Genomic DNA, 17,904 nt, shown 5'->3' on the forward strand with positions numbered 1-17,904 from the left:
CTGAACATCACTGCACGTGAAGGGAGAAGAAATCATGTTTCACTCTCAACTGTTTTGAAGTCTTGAAATGGCCTTGAAAACTCACCATGCGCTCCTAACCTCAGCTAGCAAAGCCTCAGACGTCAAGTTTTCGTATTTCTCCGCGTGTTTCCTCTCGTAATGACGATTCAAATTGCAATCCTTCAACACTGCGACTTGTTCTCCACAAACGAAGCACACGGCTTTACCTTTGACTTCAGTAAAGAAATACTTAAAGTCCATGTTTTGTTAAAAACTCTACACTCTGTGTCAGTCTTTCATTTTTAATTATGTTAAAACTTCCTTGCATAATGTGCTAAGTTGTAGATTTTATGATGCAATGAAAGTGAGGATGTTTTCCAAACATTTTATAAATAAATATAAAAAATAAGATTTTGTGGATGTGAATTGTGTGTTTGAATGCGTTATTTCCCAGCAGTACCGTTTGCCAGTCACCTAACGGTTATTAGCAGCTCCGATGTAACAATAGAGGGTGTGTTTTAGGTTAAAATGTTTTTGTTTCTTGTGAGGTAAGAATATCCTTCATGAATGGAGGCACGTGACCAAACACGATGATGTCTGGCTCCGATACAAGAGAAAGGAATCAACAAGGCACGAGCTGGCATTTGGAAGCGCTGTCGCTTCTCGTCAGTGAAACCGAAAATTTTGACTGCGCCTCTAGATGTGTGGTCACCGTCGTGACGGTGTGAGAAGAGGAACTTGACGGCAACAACTTCAGAGAGCGTCATTTTTTTTAAAGTCAGGTGGGTTTGTAAACCAAACAGAGTCGGTGTTGTTATGCTGAGTGTGCATGCCTTCGACTCGCCGCTGACAAGCTGGCGGCGGCTACTAGCTTCACGGGTTAGCATACCTAGCGTCTTACATATATCCTCGTCAAGCTGGCCGGATTTATACCAGACCTTAGATTTCAAAATAAGAGCGCCCGCATTACTCAAGCTATTAACACGCATGTTCTCACACGTATTGTGGTTTTATTTTGAAAGCGTACTACCGGAAATGCGTGTGTAGCCTGCTGGTAACCGACGGCGGTTGGAGGGGCTTCTATGCTGAGATGGCAGCTAAGCTTTTTGTACACATGAAGCTCACGAGCAGCGAATATAAAAGATGTCATTCATATTTTGGGTGTTTGATGAAGCGCAGCGGCCAGCAGGTTTGCGCTTAAAACGAGGAATTGCTCGTGATGCTGAATTGCGACCGTTATAGTAGGAAGGCTGAGCACGGGGATTTCCTCGCCTGCTTGTTTGTAGGCGGGCAGTTGTTCGCCACTTTCACGAGACGGCGGTGAGAGGTTTTTTTTGGTGGGGGGGGGACAGAGAGTCGCGGAATGTAAAAAAAAAACCTGTGCAGCTAGGTTGCTCCTGAGATAAAACACTTTTATGCCAAAAGGTGTCCACGCGCTGTCTCTCACGGCGCTTCTTGGTTGGGTTTGTCAACTCATGCGCTTCTTTGCTGTTCAAACCTGCTGCTTCATCACCTCGTTGTGCAAAAAAAAGAAAAAAAGGAGCAAGAGCGAGCCGAGGCAGCGGTTTAGCGCGAGATCAGGTTGGTTTTTCAACATTTTTCCCCTCATGACATTTCAGTCTAAAATCTGAGCGTGTTGTGCTTTTTATGCAGCTTTTTAAAATGCATGATTTAATCAGTTTTTTGGGAAATGCTTCCAAAATATACCATCGTTTTTTGCATTGAATTGGTTCACCTGAAGTGACAATTAATTTAACCACTGGTTACATTGTAACAATGGCAGTGCCAAAAACCCGCCGCCCTTGGCTCTAATATCACAGCCAGTTAACCACAGTATTGTTTTATTATCATCACCAACAAACAAGCAGCGGGTATTTATTATTCTCCTTATCGTGCTGAATCATCACAATGATGCATTTAGACGTTCTCCGAATCCACCCCGAGACATGGTACCACCGGACAAAGGTCTGCTCGGTGGATGAGGGTCGATGTTTATCAGCGAAGCCGCCGTATGATTAAGGAGACGGATCGAAATGGTGCTGATCTAGTCGGTCATCCAGCGCGTGAGCATCAAGTGATGACCATCATGCATTTGTCAATAACAGCCTCGTATACGTGCAGCTGAGAATGGGCATTTTATTGCAGCGCTGTCATGATGTACATCAACAAACCAGGGCTGTGAGTACATTCAGACTAAGTGCTGATATGGCAACTGCGATGTCAAATCCATTTACAAAAAAAAGAAGCATAATAAGCAATATATTATGCCTGTGTTGGTGTAATGGAGTTATGCAATGAGTGCTTTAAATTGGGTCATTTGTAATGATGGGAAGTTAAAAACTGGTGAAGGTACACAATGCTGCTATATGAAATATGTATTTTGGGGCGTGCTGCAAATGCCTTTTTTATATATTTGTTATTTAAAAGACTGAATACTATACAGTATAACACTTTTATGTCTTGATTTTGGGGTAGGCAGATGCCCTTGTGTGTGTGTGTGTGTGTGTGATTAAATGTGCTGCCTGTTAGAGTGCACGCTTATGGAGGGGCAGGTAATGAGTTATCCATGGAGAATCTCTGTGCAATTTAGAAAAGTCACCTTGGAAACTGTTGAGCATCACAGGCAGAGGGGCTAAAACACATAGAAGTTGCTCAATTCTTGCACCGATCTCCCACTTGTTTCATCATCTCTGCTCATGCGAGCGGGGCATTGAAGTGTGTTTATAGCAGAGACGGGGCCAGCGCTACATCAGAAAAGCTTGGCTTTTTGCAATCAAGCGTAATGCCCATCCCCTGCCCTTTTTTTCTCTGCAGGTAACCAGAACAGATGGGGGGGGGCCATGTAAGAGCCCGATGGGGCCCGGCAGTGGATGGAGATCAGCTGCTGAGATTTATCATCTCTTGCGTTGAGGTAGCGGAGATGAAACAAGGCATGGGATACAAATAGAGGGTGAATGAAGCGAGTGCACGGCTCGTATACCCAGTGGTGTTTCTCAGGCTGGGCATGGCGGTGGAGGATATTTGAGGTTGATGAAACATGAGGCAAGATTTTTTTTTTTGTTGTTTTTTTTTTTTTTTTACACAGAATACAGTCTGGTCACCAACACCGTCTGTATGGCCAACAACAGCTGTGCCTTTGGGAATAGTTCCGCCTATTCAGGACAATTGATAGCCTCCAGAAAGGAACACAAATGTGGGATTTCTGTCCACAAAAGTGCTGCTTAAGCTGCATGGGGAAATGGGAATGCCTGGAAGGAAGGGAGAAAAAGATCAATATAGTTTTCTTTCTCCCTCCACCCCCCCCCCCTTTTTTTATTTTTTTGCAATATTGGTGATGAAACCTCTTGCAAGTGTAGTGCGGATTATGATTGCTTAGCATTGCGATATGCCCGCGCCACTCTTCTCAAAGTAATACTTTCATCCAGGCAGAGTATGCGAGCGTGTTTGATGATTTTTCTGTGTGGAACTTGAGTCAGACTTGGCGTGTTCATTACTGCTCTCTTCTGTGTGTTCATCACTTTAGCTTATCCAATATCGGATAGAACATGGAGAGCATAAGCGCGGAGCCGTGCACTGGCTGCTGGTTTTCATAACCTACTTCTTTTTAATTGTGTCTGATTTTAATGTTTGAACTGACGTAAAAAAAAAACAAGCGATTTAAACCCGTACCCCGTATTTGTGTAAGAGGTGAAATTAAGCTAGTGGATAAGGCGAGGGAAGAAAACGGTCAGTTTCCGTGCATTTGTTTGAGAGTTTTTGGGAGACTTGGAGTTCTGATATGTTCTTGGCAGAATGTGTGTACAATTTTATAAAAAAAAAAAGAGGTTAAAGATAGCGAGACCTTGTTCTAAGATAAGCAGTGTATAACCCACATTTGAAAGGAACTCAGGCACATCATTAGACAGCTATTAGTACTCTACCTGATTAAATTATGCTCTACATGCAACAGGATCCAGCATTCATATTTATCTATTACTCGCTCTTTCAAGCCAATATCTTATGACTGTCTCCAGCAGAGCCATTGACAATAGCCTGAATTCATAAATGTGAGGTATTTATTTACAACAAATGAAAAACATTTTACTGAATCTTACGCTCAGGCTAGAATACAGGAGGAGCTGAGAGGAGGGTTACATCGAGCACCTGAGTTAACATTGCTACTTCAAGATTATTAATTCAGACTGCACTCTGGAGTGACGCAATTGTAATATCTTTAATTCATTTTTTATTTTTTAGGCTCCATCAAATATCCTGCTGGCATGACATCATCAATCACTCGCCATAATTTGAACCGAGCGGTGGCAATGTTATTAATAGAAATTAGCATCTGTGTTACTTAGTCCAGGTAATAACTATGAATCAAAGCACTCCACTGGGACCCCACAGATGATGAATTTGTTTTGCGTTTTAATTCGGTGATGCTGCTGAGCTCTTGTTTGTTTGATGGCCTTATCACAGAAAGTGTGTGTTTTTTAATTGAAGAGAATCTACCCCAAATCAGAGCACCAGTCAAAGGCTTGAATTATTCCACAGTGTTGTTTAACTTTGACTAACATAAGCCTAGAATGTGCTGAACCGCTCTGGTTTGGCCTGCTGTGCTGCGGAGGCTGCCTCGCTGCTGTCGGGTCAATGCAATATGCATTTACTGTAACGTGTGTATGCAACCAGTGCAGTGAAGCTGCCGGGTGTATTGCCAGTGTGTGTGTGTGTGTGTGTGTGTGTGGGTTGCCTGCAACTCCTCACTTCCTCTGCCAGTGCAAGGCCGAAGTATCAAGAGCTGTTCTCTTCCTGTTTAATCACGTCCTCCAGGCAGATACTCTGCAAAGCCAATGAAGTCTCTCCTCTCCCGTCACACCGCTTGTACTAACAGAGCAGCTCTGAGAGTAAACACCAGCTATACCGAGCCTGGAAATAGATTCTGTATGTATCGAAACGCTGGTGAACGCAAAACCGGTCGAACACCAGTCCCTTTTAAAATGAGCTCCACGTTATCAGTGACTTGAGAAACGACAGCGTTCCTTTAGGGCGGTGATTCATGTTTTCCCAGACATCAATGTAGCTCATGCGTGGTATAACATACATATAGCTTCCATATAGGAGCCAGTGTTTATCATAGCACATCATCTTATGGCGTCCATCGAACACAATATGATTGAATGTATTTTTGCACCAGGAAACAACATAACCTAAAGACATTTTTCTTTTATAGTGGCCAAAATGTTTAATTACTTTATGGTCTGTCTTGTAATGCTGTTGGTCCCAAAGACACTTTTCCCCCCATAGACTTACATTAGGAAAGAGACTTCTGTAACTCAGCGGATAATGAATCTTTAGGTCAACCAACTTCCCGGTACGAGCACTTAAATAGCCCTTATGTAAATGGTTATGCTGTACTTTATTCTCCAGGGTCATAGGATTTTGGTTAACTGCTATTTTAGCGTCGCCCCCCCGAACCTTCCCCGGTCAAAAGCATCGGGCTCAGTGTTTCCCCTCTACTACAAGCGTATCACATTCCCCTCTGAAAGCCGCTGAATGATTTCCCCTCTCCCTCTTTTTGTCACTCTTATTTCACGCTCTGAATACTTAGTAGTTAATAGCTTCCCTCCCCTCTTCCCCATCGTACCTTTTTCTCTCACACAGACCCACCCCACACACACACACACACAAGTTTACACACCAGTCTTCCACTAAACTCTTCCAGAGCTATCAGAGGAGTCCGATTTTTAATTTGCGGTTAAACGGCGCCCAACATATGCCGCTCGGTTGATAATTGACTTCACTCAGCTTGAAGGGAAGAATGATTAGATCTGAATATTAAGACTATCGTTTTCCACTCCGAATTAGATGGGAGGGAGTAAAAAGTAGTGTCTCTGATCAGGCGTGGAGTGTCGAGGGCGGCTATTTATGGCAAACAGGGTGAAAATGTTGGCCCTGAAAGAGCAAGTGGACAAGGGAACAGATAAGCACAAGCTGGATTAGAACGTGCTGACATGTCATCCATTTTTTATTTATTTTTTACACTCTTTATCTCATCACGTGCTCTTCAGCATCTTGGTGGTTATCGTCGTTCTGTTTCCTGTGTAAAGTCCGCGCGATAATGGAGCGAGAGGCTGCGAGTCTCATCCATTATTGATCAGAGGGAAACTGAAGAGGTGATCACACCGGGTTCACATCCAGCTCCCTTCTTTTGTTTGTGTGCTGTTAAATCGTCTAAGATGTGCAAGGTTTAGCAAAAAAAAAAAAAGGATGAGTCATTACAAACCTTTACATATCTGGGCCGGTCACAGCAGAGCAGAGACATCTTAAGCTATAGCCGTACGAGCCACATTGTGCTCTTTTTGGAGTGAAATGCGTTGTTTGGTGTGAGATGATATCCAGCTGCCCGTGCTTTCATCAGCATGCACCTCCACCGTCTAGTTGTATTCACTTCATTAGCAGACTGCCAGCACTATGTGCCTCGGACGCTTATTTTCACCAATGGGTCATGACAAGTCTAAATGTATGTGTGTGGTTGAGGATACACGTGCACTTGATTGGTTTTAGTGATATGCGATCCGCTGTCACGCCGGTGCCCGTTAGTCGTCCCCGGCCGTGTTTAGTATGCAGAGAGCAGGCCGCTGGTGTAATCTGGATTCCGAGGCGGGTTGCTGAGTTTTTTTTTTTTTTTTGCTCTTATGGCCCTGATAATCTCGTTACACCGCTGTCAAGTGGAGCCGGCTCTCTCCCTGCAGCCCTGAACCACCACGCATGCCCCCCCCCCCACACACAGTACCAGATATCCCCTCCCCCCCCCCTCTGCCGCCATTTTAAGACAGCCGTTGATGGAGGAGCCTTGGCTGTATCCTTGAAGAATCACCTGAGCATCTTTATTCAGCCCCCCTGTCTCCCACACACCCCCACCTCGGGCGGTGAGCGACGGTGATAAATATTCATCAGGGGACGCGGTGCTGTAGCCTCGGCTCCCCCTCAACAAAGGGTCCCCGAGCTAATGGTGTCCACTGTCCATCCTTGGCAGCCCCCCGGAGAGATCCTGTGGTGGGGATGAGATCATTAAAGCATGACACAGGCTCAAGGCCGGACCTATCATGTCACATCAGCATTTATCCCACCAGAGTCCCCCCCCCCCCCCAAGTCTCAACCTAAGCCGACCCCACCTTGGCGCGCTGCCCTCTATAGATCTACATGAACACAGACAGCTTTCTGAAGGTTGGCTGGGTTGTTCTCGTCGTGTTAGTTCAACTTCACAACTTCCTAATTGGAACCTTGGTTTTGGTCCTTGCTGAGATCAGTACATTTTATTTATTTTTTTCTCAACATGTTCTTCTCAAGCTCCTCTAAATGTGTCGAGCGTGCATTTTTCACAAGGCTGTTTGCTCTCTCTCTCTTTCTCTCCCTCTCTTTCTTCTCACCCTCTTTCCCCACTCTCTCTCCGTCTCTCCCTCCTTCTTCTTCTTCTTTCTCCGGGTGACCACACTCAGCGATTTTTCTATTTCCTGTGGGTGTGATGTCTCTCCTCCACAAGCAATCAGCTCTGATTTGTCAGCGTTCTTCCGGGGCGATTCATAAAAATTCAGCAAGCACCTACAAAAAGACACACGCGTCGCCTTGCACTCGCTCCCTACACCTCTACAGCCCCCCCCCCCCCCCCCGTGCCCCAAGGCTTCAGCTTTCGTCTCCTGCTAGCTTTATTTTTTGTGCCAGACACACCGACACACACACACAAAAGATGTGAAATCATTAAGAGGTGTGCGAGGAAGACATCGGTGTCTGGTGTCCTCGATTGCGACTCTTAAGACGGCCTTTTTTGCCATCCGTGTGTGTCTGTGTGCCTCTTTGTCTCCGTGAGGTATGACATGCCTGGTGGTGGAAGGGAGCAGCTGTGCATCGGACCTTGTCTGTGTTGCGCTGCCATGCCCTGTCATTGGTAGCCGTCTGTTGGTAGCAGCCTGTGCTGGAGGGGTTGGAGCACTGGGCTCAATCATTCCAAAAAGTGTCATATGGTGAGCTCTCAGCCATGCCAAGCCAAGCCGATGCCTACTATGTTACCCTACACAGCTGTGTGACAGAAAAAAACACCACTTCAGCCCCGGACAATGTGCCACCGCCACCTCTCTACATTTTAAGATCCCCACTGGTTGGTTGATTGGTTGAACAATGCTGAGGGGTAAAATGATAGGCTTATATGAAATTTGGAAGAAGCAGCCTTTTTTTTCCGACTCATCCCCGGTAGCTATTAGCGGAGTACTTTCCCGTCTATTTGTCCATTATCTGTGCATCATCAGGCAGGCCATTATCCCATTATGTTTTGCATCTGTGGTCCAGAATGCTTACTGGAAATGAGTCGCCACAAAGGCCAGTGAAAGGTAGGTGTTACTATCAGTCTGCTATTCATAGCCAAGCCCAACGGGGATGAAAGTATCTCGTTTAAAAAGTCCTCCGCGGAACGTGAAAGGCTTTCTTTTTTTTTTTTTGTATTATTATTATTATTACGGGCATCTTTACAGCAGAGAGAAATATTGCCGTTTTTTCACGAGGAGCCAGAGGACTTTTTTTCTTTTGAAGTGAAAGCATCAAGAATGCGAGTCACAGTCCGACCTCATGTTATGTCCCACAGCCTGTGTGATAGTGTCGTATTCAGGTCATTTTTAACAAGCGTCTGTCTCTGCCTGTTTGGCTCAGGTGACCGGTCCACCTGTAGCACCCTCCCTTTTGTTGCCATGGAAATAGCCCGTCTTACTGCACTTCAGAGCTACGACTCATCTTCTTCTTTTCCTCCCTCCCCTCACTGAGCTTCTCTGCACACATCATGCATATACATGAGGACTATCTTAGTTGGCGTGTCTGCTATAAACACATGCACTAGTTTCTTTTTTGGGGGGGAATTCTTTTGTTTCCCATTTTGACCCTAAAAAAAGTTGTAAGAACCCACACGCGTTGGTTTATCTGCTCAGTACAAAACACACTGCTTGGTGCTGTGTGTGTAAATCAGCTTACTAAGGCAATGTGCTGGCTGGGTGCCTGTGTCGCTGACCCAGCATTTACTGTGTGTAGTGTAAAGCACCCAGGGCCACAACTTGGTGTGTGTGTGGAAGGCACCCGGCCTTCTGGCCGTCTTTACACTAGTCGGTTAGACTTCTCATCTGCACAGCTTCCTCTCGGTGTTCCCTCAGCACTGACAGGACACAATAAACTGCAGTGCAGCCCTGTTGTTCCGGGTGCTAGCTGAGGCTCTGCAGTAGTTACAGCATATCCCCCCTTTTTTTTCATTGATTTTATGGGATTATACTGTAGTCGCAACACCAGACAAATCTAGACAGGTGTGACCGTCTAGACTGGGTAGCTCGGGCAGCAGATGAAAGCCTGCCCCCGTGTCCCTCTGTGTGTGAGATATATATATATGTATGTGTGTGTGTATGTATGTATGTATGTATGTATGTATGTATGTATGTGTGTGTGTGTGTGTGTGTGTGTGTGTGTGTGTGTGTGTGTGTGTGTGTGTGTGTGTGTGTGTGTGTGTGTGTGTGTGTGTGTGTGTGTGTGTGTGTGTGTGTGTGTGTGTGTGTGTATATATATATATATTGTGACAGCCCCCGGGGTGGACAGGGGGTTTCACGACAACACTGACCAATAAACACAACCAGTCGGCAGATAAACGGTTCAAGTGAGGCTTTTACTGAAGGTAGAGAGTGGAAAGAGGTAGGATAGACACTCAAGCACACAATGTCCGCTTTCCAGAGGGAGGGTCGGTGTCCAATTCCACGGGTCGGGGCACAACGGGTATTCCTCAGACGGTCCAGGGCGCGGGCAGGAGCAGGGTAGTCGTACAGGCAGGGGTCGTGAGCCGGGCGGGTAGTCAGACGTTCCAGGGTGATCCAGGGGTAAGGCAGTCTTTTCCAAGGGGTTCGTTGATCAGGCTACTTCTTCTTCTTCTTCTACTCCTACTCTCTCCCGGTTTCCTGTTTCCTGGGCCCTTTTGTAGTCCCCTCCTCCTCCTCTGATAGGGTGTGGTCGCTCCCTCGTCTCTCCTCCTCAGGTGTTGCTTGTTGGGCTGATGGTGGTTTGGCGCTCTTTTCCATTCCCTGACATGGGGGCTCCGCCTCCATGTCATGCAATATCGTCCCTCTATCACTACCCCTCTGGGGTTGCCCCTCCGGCTGCCACATACCCCCCCCCTTAAATCCGACCTGGGGGGAGGACTGCTCCAGGAACCTAGGGCGTCCCGTCTTGACAGGGCGTCCGCGTTTCCATGAGCGGCCCCGGATCTGTGGACAACAGAGAAAGCATACGGCTGAAGGGATAAAAACCAGCGGGTGACCCTGGCGTTATTGTCTTTCGCTCTAGACATCCATACCAGGGGGGCGTGGTCCGTGACCAGGGTAAAGTGCCGTCCCAGCAGATAGTACTTCAATTCCCCCAGCGCCCATTTGATGGCCAAACATTCCTTCTCGACCGTGGCGTATCTTGTTTCTCTAGGTAATAGTTTTCTGCTTACGTATGTGATTGGGTGCTCCTCTCCATCCCTCAGCTGGGACAGGACGGCACCCACCCCGGTCTCGGAGGCATCCGTCTGTACCACCAACGGTTGGGTAAAGTCCGGGGTCACCAGCACTGGTTCGGAACAAAGGGCTTCCTTCAGCTTCTCGAAGGCGTCCTCGGTCTCTGCCGTCCAGACGATCCGATCTGGCAGCCGGTTTTTGGTTAGGTCCGTCAGGGGCGCTGCAAGGGCAGAGAACTGGGGAACAAAACGTCGGTAGTAGCTAGCTAGCCCAATGAATGCTCGTACCTGTTTCTTTGTGCGGGGGCGGGGCCACTCCCGGATCGCCTCGACTTTCCCTACCTGGGGCTTGACGCAGCCGCGGCCGATGGTGTACCCCAGGTAGTCAGCTTCCCGGAGGCCGAGGCGACATTTCTTGGGGTTGGCTGTCAGCCCCGCCCCTCGCAGAGCTTTCAGGACTGCTTCCAGTCTTTGGAGGTGAGCCCCCCATTCCTCCCCGTGTACGACGATGTCGTCCAGATAGGCTGCCGCGTATTCTCGATGGGGACGAAGTACCTGGTCCATCAGTCTCTGGTACGTGGGGGGGGCTCCGTGGAGACCGAACGGCAGCCTCTTATAGTGGTACAGGCCCATGGGAGTAGTGAAGGCCGTTTTTTCCCTGTCTTCGGGGGCCACTGCCACTTGCCAGTAGCCTTTAGTCAAGTCGAGGGTGGTTATGTATCTGGCCCTCCCGATGCGCTCTATCATTTCGTCCACCCTGGGCATCGGGTAGGCATCAAATTTTGAGATGGCGTTGAGCTGTCTAAAATCATTGCAGAATCTGACTGAGCCATCTGGTTTCGGAACCAACACTATAGGGCTGCACCACTCGCTAGTCGAGGGTTCGATGATGTCTGCCTCCAGCATACTCTGTACCTCTCGCTCTATCGCCCCCCGGCGGGCTTCGGGGATGCGGTACGGCCTTAGTTTTACCTTCTTCCCGGGCTCGGTGATTATCCGGTGTTGCACCAGTGTGGTGTATCCGGGGTCCGGGGAGAACACGTCTCGGAACCGATCCACCAGTTCCCGGACGTCCTGCTTCTGCCGGGGGGTCAACTCTTCTCCCACGGGTACCTCGACTGGCTCTGTTTTTCCTGGGGGTGTAGAGAGAGAGAAACAGAGCATGGCATCCCTACTCACCCATTTCTTGAGAAGGTTAACATGATAAATCTTCGTTGGGTGCCTTCGACCTGGTTGCCTGACTCGGTAGTTTACCGGCCCCAATCTTTCCATCACTTCATACGGTCCCCTCCATCGGGCTAAAAACTTACATTCCGCCGTGGGCACCAGGACCAACACCCGATCCCCTGGGTTAAACACTCGGGGTTGTGTTCCCCGGTTGTACACGCGGGCTTGGGCCGCCTGTGCCTCGGCCATGTGTTCTCGGACTATGGGCCAGAGTGATGCCATCCTCACCCTCATCTCCTCGACGTGGTCCACCATGGTGCGGTAGGGGGAGGGTTGGTGTTCCCAGGCTTCCTTGGCCAGGTCGAGTAGTCCCCGGGGTCGGCGACCGTACAGGAGCTCGAAGGGTGAGAATCCTGTAGACGCCTGGGGCACCTCTCTGATGGAGAACATAAGGAATGGCAGCAGTTGGTCCCAATTCTTACCGTCCTGGTCCATGGTCTTTTTCAGCATTTTTTTTAGTGTCTGGTTGAATCTCTCTACTAGGCCGTCCGTTTGGGGGTGATACACCGACGTCCTCAGTTGTGTCACCTTCAGCATGCCACACAGGTCCTTCATGATCCTAGACATGAACGGGGTCCCTTGGTCGGTGAGAATCTCCTCCGGTATTCCGACCCTGGAAAACAACATCACCAGCTCCCTTGCTATGCCCTTGGTGGCCATAGAGCGTAGGGGGATGGCTTCGGGATACCGGGTGGCGTAATCAACAATAACCAGGATGTACCTGTGTCCCCTGTTGGTCTTGGGTAGTGGCCCCACTAGGTCCATCCCGATCCTGCTGAAGGGGACGGTGATGATCGGCAGGGGCACCAGCGGGTTTCTGTGATGGGGTTGTGGGGCCACTTGTTGACATTCGGGGCAGCTCCGGCAGTAATCTTCGACGGCCTTTTTTATTCCGGGCCAGTGGAACCTGGCCCTCACCCTTTCCAGGGTTTTCTCCACTCCTAGATGGGCACCTAGGAGATGGGAGTGGGCTAACTGTAGGACAGAGGGTATAAAAGGACGTGGCACCAGTAACAACCTGAGGGGGGCCCCGTCCCTCATTACTACCTGGTATAGGAGCCCGTTATATATGGAAAAATGTGTGGGAGGGAGGTCTCTTACCCCGTCCAGTGGTCGTCCGTCTACGGCGGCCACCTGCCGAAGGGCGTTGGCTAGGTTGGGGTCCTCCAACTGGGCCGTCCCAAACCTCCCTGTGAGGGGCCCGGGTAAGATGGGCTCCTCCGGGTCCTGGGGAAACAGCCCGGCCAGCTCCTCTTCGTCGAGGGAGGGGGTATCTGCTTCCTCGGGGATGGGCGGCGCCTCTCCTTCGGGCTCACTGGGGCTGGAGGGTCCGTCGTTCTCGATGGCTGTGGCATAGACGTCATCGGGGTTGGGTTGGGTGGCCTCCACCAACGCCCGGGCCACGGCACTGGCGACTCCTTCCGATAGGGGATCGGTGGAGATCTCCTCCCCCAGCCCACAGATGGCTTTCTTTTTGTACTTTCGGGGAGGGGTCGTACCTTGTTTCACCACCAGGCTGCGCCAAAGCTCCTGGAACACGGGCAGGTCTCGGCCGACGAGCACCTCTACGGGGAGTCCTTCCACGACTCCTGCAGTGCCGATGTATCTACCCCTTGTCGTGTAGATCTCTAGGGCGGTGGTGGGGTATTCGCGGGTCTCCCCATGGATGCACGTGACCGCTCGGGTGCCTGTTAGGAGCGGGTACTGAGCATACGTGGGTCTCACCAATGTAATGGCGCTCCCGGAGTCCACCATCGCTGAGGCGTCGCGGCCGTTGACTTTGACAGGGGTGAGGGGCATGTGGTCCTCGTGAGTGGCCCAGCATCCTGTAATCAAGCCGCATGGGCGACTCCCCTCACTGGCCGTGGGCATGGGTGCGTCCTGGCGGTGAGGGCATTCCCAGGCGATGTGCCCGATCTCGCCGCAGTTGTAGCACCTCCTCTCTTCCTGTCCAAACGCCGGCCGACGTCGGGGAAAGCCTGGGGGGAAGGAGGGAGACACATATTTATTTTCCTCAGTTTTAATTTTTCCTTTGCGGGTGGGCCCCTCTAATGTCTGGTTTCTTCCCCCACGCACTAAAGCTTGTGCTGCTTGGTAACCCTCCATTATTTCCACCAGGTCCTCGATGTTGCGGGGGTTTCTCTGGCCTGCCAATTTTTTTGCCTCATACGGGAGTGATCTGATGTATTTGTCCATGACCACGCGATCGGTGGGCGACACCTCTGTTGGCTCTGCGTGTAGCCAGGCCGTCGTAATCCTTTTGATCTCATGCATCTGGGCTCGCGGAGAAAGTGAGGCGTCATATGACCATTCATGAAATCGCTGTGCCTTTAAGAACAGCGTGACCCCGCATCGCTGTAACGCTTCCGCTTTCAAAACCCGGAAGTCAACTTTTCCAGCGCGCTCTAAGTCCTGATACGTTACTTGCGTTTCATTGATCAAAAAGGGGGCTATTAACTCTGCCCAGTGCTCTTCGGGCCATTTTTCCCGGAGTGCCGTTGTCTGGAATATTTGAAAAAAAACTTCAACATCGTCAGCTGCCGTTTGTTTGAGCATGAAGCGCGCTGGATTGGCTTTCTCCACGGTATGTTGCTCCTGTTGGTTTTGTAACATGCCCTTGATTTCGCTTTGCATGGCATCCGCGCGTTCTGTTTGCAATTCCATATATTTCTCCATTTGTATTTGCTGTTGGTATTGTTGTTGCTGCTGGGATTGGAGGATTTGCATTTGTACTTGCATGGCTTGTTCGTGGCGCTTTTGGGTTTCTTGGTTGCTAGCGATTAGCCCCGCTAGCAGCTCTTGAAATGGCACCGGGGTGGCCATGCTTACTGGGTCGGTTGGTCTATCGGTCAGCGTTGCCAGAACCGGGTTGTGCCCACATTCTCCACCAAATTGTGACAGCCCCCGGGGTGGACAGGGGGTTTCACGACAACACTGACCAATAAACACAACCAGTCGGCAGATAAACGGTTCAAGTGAGGCTTTTACTGAAGGTAGAGAGTGGAAAGAGGTAGGATAGACACTCAAGCACACAATGTCCGCTTTCCAGAGGGAGGGTCGGTGTCCAATTCCACGGGTCGGGGCACAACGGGTATTCCTCAGACGGTCCAGGGCGCGGGCAGGAGCAGGGTAGTCGTACAGGCAGGGGTCGTGAGCCGGGCGGGTAGTCAGACGTTCCAGGGTGATCCAGGGGTAAGGCAGTCTTTTCCAAGGGGTTCGTTGATCAGGCTACTTCTTCTTCTTCTTCTACTCCTACTCTCTCCCGGTTTCCTGTTTCCTGGGCCCTTTTGTAGTCCCCTCCTCCTCCTCTGATAGGGTGTGGTCGCTCCCTCGTCTCTCCTCCTCAGGTGTTGCTTGTTGGGCTGATGGTGGTTTGGCGCTCTTTTCCATTCCCTGACATGGGGGCTCCGCCTCCATGTCATGCAATATCGTCCCTCTATCACTACCCCTCTGGGGTTGCCACAATATACACACATACATACACACATACATACATACATACATACATACATACACACGTTAGCTGTGGTTGTATGTACAGAAGAAAGGCTGACAGCTTTGTTTTCACTCCAATCTGCATCCCCTGCTGTTTCCCGCTCTACAGAAGTGACTGAAATTGAATTGAAATTGCTGCCAGCCAACTAAATGCCATCCTCCTTGTGTCTCAACACTCAGTGCAGGATTCAAGTGAGAAATCTACGGCGGAATGGGAATACCGCCGGAGGTCTTTGTTCACAGTGATAGTCCAGATACCACTCGCTGAGCGCAATCTGCATCGCTTGCAAGGTCATCCTTGACCCACTTTGTGCCTCGTGTGTTTGAAGGACGATGTCATGCTGCCGCATCTTTGACAGAAGAGACATAGTTGTGCATTTCACAGAGATGTTCCTCCAATCTTTTTCTTCGTTTGTTCTATATGCTGATGGTGACTCTTCTTACCCACAGACCAACCAGCAGCACAGGTGGACGCGGCTCTCGTGGCATGACTACCACAAACAAGGGAAACAAGGCCTTGAAGGTAATTGACCTGCGACGAGAGTAAATTGTGAAGGAACCAATGTTCAATGCTGATATAAAGACCATCACCTACTGATCCACAGGTGAAGCGGGAGCCGGGAGAAAATGGCACCAGCCTGACAGACGACGAGCTGGTGACCATGTCGGTGCGGGAGCTGAACCAGCATCTACGGGGCCTGACGAAGGAAGAGATCATTCAGCTGAAGCAGCGGCGACGCACCCTGAAGAACCGCGGCTACGCCGCCAGCTGCCGGGTGAAGCGCGTCACCCAGAAGGAGGAGCTGGAGAAGCAGAAGGCTCAGCTGCAGCAGGAAGTGGACAAGCTGGCCACTGAGAACGCCAGCATGAAGGTGGAGCTGGACGCTCTGCGCTCAAAGTACGAGGCCCTCCAGAGCTTCGCTAGGACTGTGGCCCGCCACCCCGTCACCTCAGCCAGGGGCCCCATGGCCTCAGTCATAGGGCCCCTCATCCCCGGTAAAGTAGCTGCCACCAGCGTCATCACCATCATCAAATCCAAAACGGGGGCTAGGTCGTAGTAGCAGAAAAGGGCGGGAGGAAGATTTTCCAAGACTAAACTAGTCAGTGCATTGTAACATGCCAAAGGATCGCCGATGTAAGTTTTCCCAAATTCACTCCCAAAGGATGACTCAGCAGTCTGTACCAGTCTACAGACACGTCGTGCTTTAACTGTGAGGTTTAGGACGTCGCAGTTGGTTGTTGAAGAGCGGTATTGGCAATACTGACACGTTCCACTTAGAAAGCATATCGTTGTTACAAATACTTAATAAGGCAATATTGGGTGCAAAAAGTACAAAGCAGAATTCCGACTGTTAACATCTTGTTTATTTTTGGTTAATGTGTCCGTGTCCTTAAAACTGAGCTCTTGAGATTTTTTCCTTGTAGAGTCTCACAAACAGGTCAAGTCATCCAGTTGAGACGTTAAAGCCCTGACCCCTTTGCCTGTTATTATGCACTGACTTGAATTTGGATAAATATCAAACGGAGTGAATGCTACAGATGTCTTCATAACAGCCTGACTAACCCAAAACTAGTAACTGAGTCAAAATTGTGATTTTGTTTTTTTTTGTCGGTTAGTCTGTCGAGACTATAAGCGTGAAATAGTGCTCCCGAATCTAGCATTCATTTCTGGTTTATCTGTGACCGGCTTTAACGCACTTGTCATTATCAATATGACTGGTAGATGCAATAATAATGTATGCACTGAAAATACAAAGAGGTCTTGCGTATTTATGGTTAAGTGGAAATGTTAAAAATGAATCAGCAGTTCTTAACGACGATGGTCCAGAGCTGAGTGCCATTCCAATATGACAAGATTCTTCAATACCTGAATGTTATAACAGTAATATCCTCTTGTTTTGTGGGGGCGCTGATATCCACAAACATTTTTGAAACATCATTTTTTTTTTTTTGCTCATAGAGAAAATATGTTCCGGTTGCTTTGTTTAAAAGATATATGTTGCATTTTTTTTTTTTTTTTTGTAATTACTTGTTGACAGGGCCGTCGGGATATTTCCAAAAAAAAAAAATCTTTACACAAGCTTTACTGTTTTGAATTGTTAAGGTGTAGAAAACTTTGTCTAATGTTGAGTTCTTGGTTTTTATTACTAGGTAGATTACCTTCCATCGTTTATAGAAATACAGATAATAAAAAAAACATGAAAAAAAAAGTCCTGTGACATTTGCAATTGTACCGAAAGTGGCTTACTATTGAAGTCTGATAGCTTTTTTCTAGTGACTAGGCGCGTACTGTGGGGTAGCGCGTGACGTGATGTGTAAAGTGACAAGTCGGCAGTGTCGTCACTGTATAGATGTCAACGCTGTGCTATTTTAAATCAAATCTGTAGAGCTAAACTAGGTGGTGTAAACAAGGTCAATTGTCTTTGTGCGTATTGGCATCTGTGATATCCTCCGCTTGTTCATGTTGTCGTCAAGAAGTTCACCACATTGAGCCATGTGAGACTGTGATCGGGTGAAATGGCATTAGTGACTTCTACCTGAAGCTGTGTAATTGGTTGCACCTGGTGCTTGGATGCCCTCGGAAACACATCCTCTGTAACCCCCGTAAAATAATGGGACTTCATTGTCGTATCCATTCCAGCCACTTAACTGGTTTAGATCTTAATTAAGGGAAGAGACATTAATAA

General features: G+C 48.8%; 1 protein-coding gene across 2 annotated transcripts; it reads left to right on the plus strand.

Annotated features, from left to right (window-relative positions):
* Window positions 1-678: 678 nt before the first annotated feature.
* Window positions 679-16,275, plus strand: LOC306786495 (transcription factor MafG; the record flags this gene model as incomplete). Of its 2 annotated transcripts, XM_079281282.1 has the most annotated exons (3): window positions 679-782; window positions 15,668-15,740; window positions 15,823-16,275. In XM_079281282.1, the coding sequence occupies exons 2-3, from the start codon at window positions 15,705-15,707 to the stop codon at window positions 16,273-16,275; spliced, it is 489 nt and encodes a 162-aa protein (XP_079137408.1). In that variant the 5' UTR covers window positions 679-782; window positions 15,668-15,704. The 2 variants fall into 2 exon arrangements, with proteins under 2 accessions (XP_079137408.1, XP_079137407.1); XM_079281281.1 differs by lacking the exon at window positions 679-782 and having other exon boundaries at window positions 15,588-15,740.
* Between the last annotated feature and the right edge of the window lie 1,629 nt (window positions 16,276-17,904).

The sequence above is a fragment of the Melanostigma gelatinosum genome (genome assembly GCF_949748355.1).
Source record: "Melanostigma gelatinosum genome assembly, chromosome: 13".
Classification (NCBI taxonomy): domain Eukaryota; kingdom Metazoa; phylum Chordata; class Actinopteri; order Perciformes; family Zoarcidae; genus Melanostigma; species Melanostigma gelatinosum.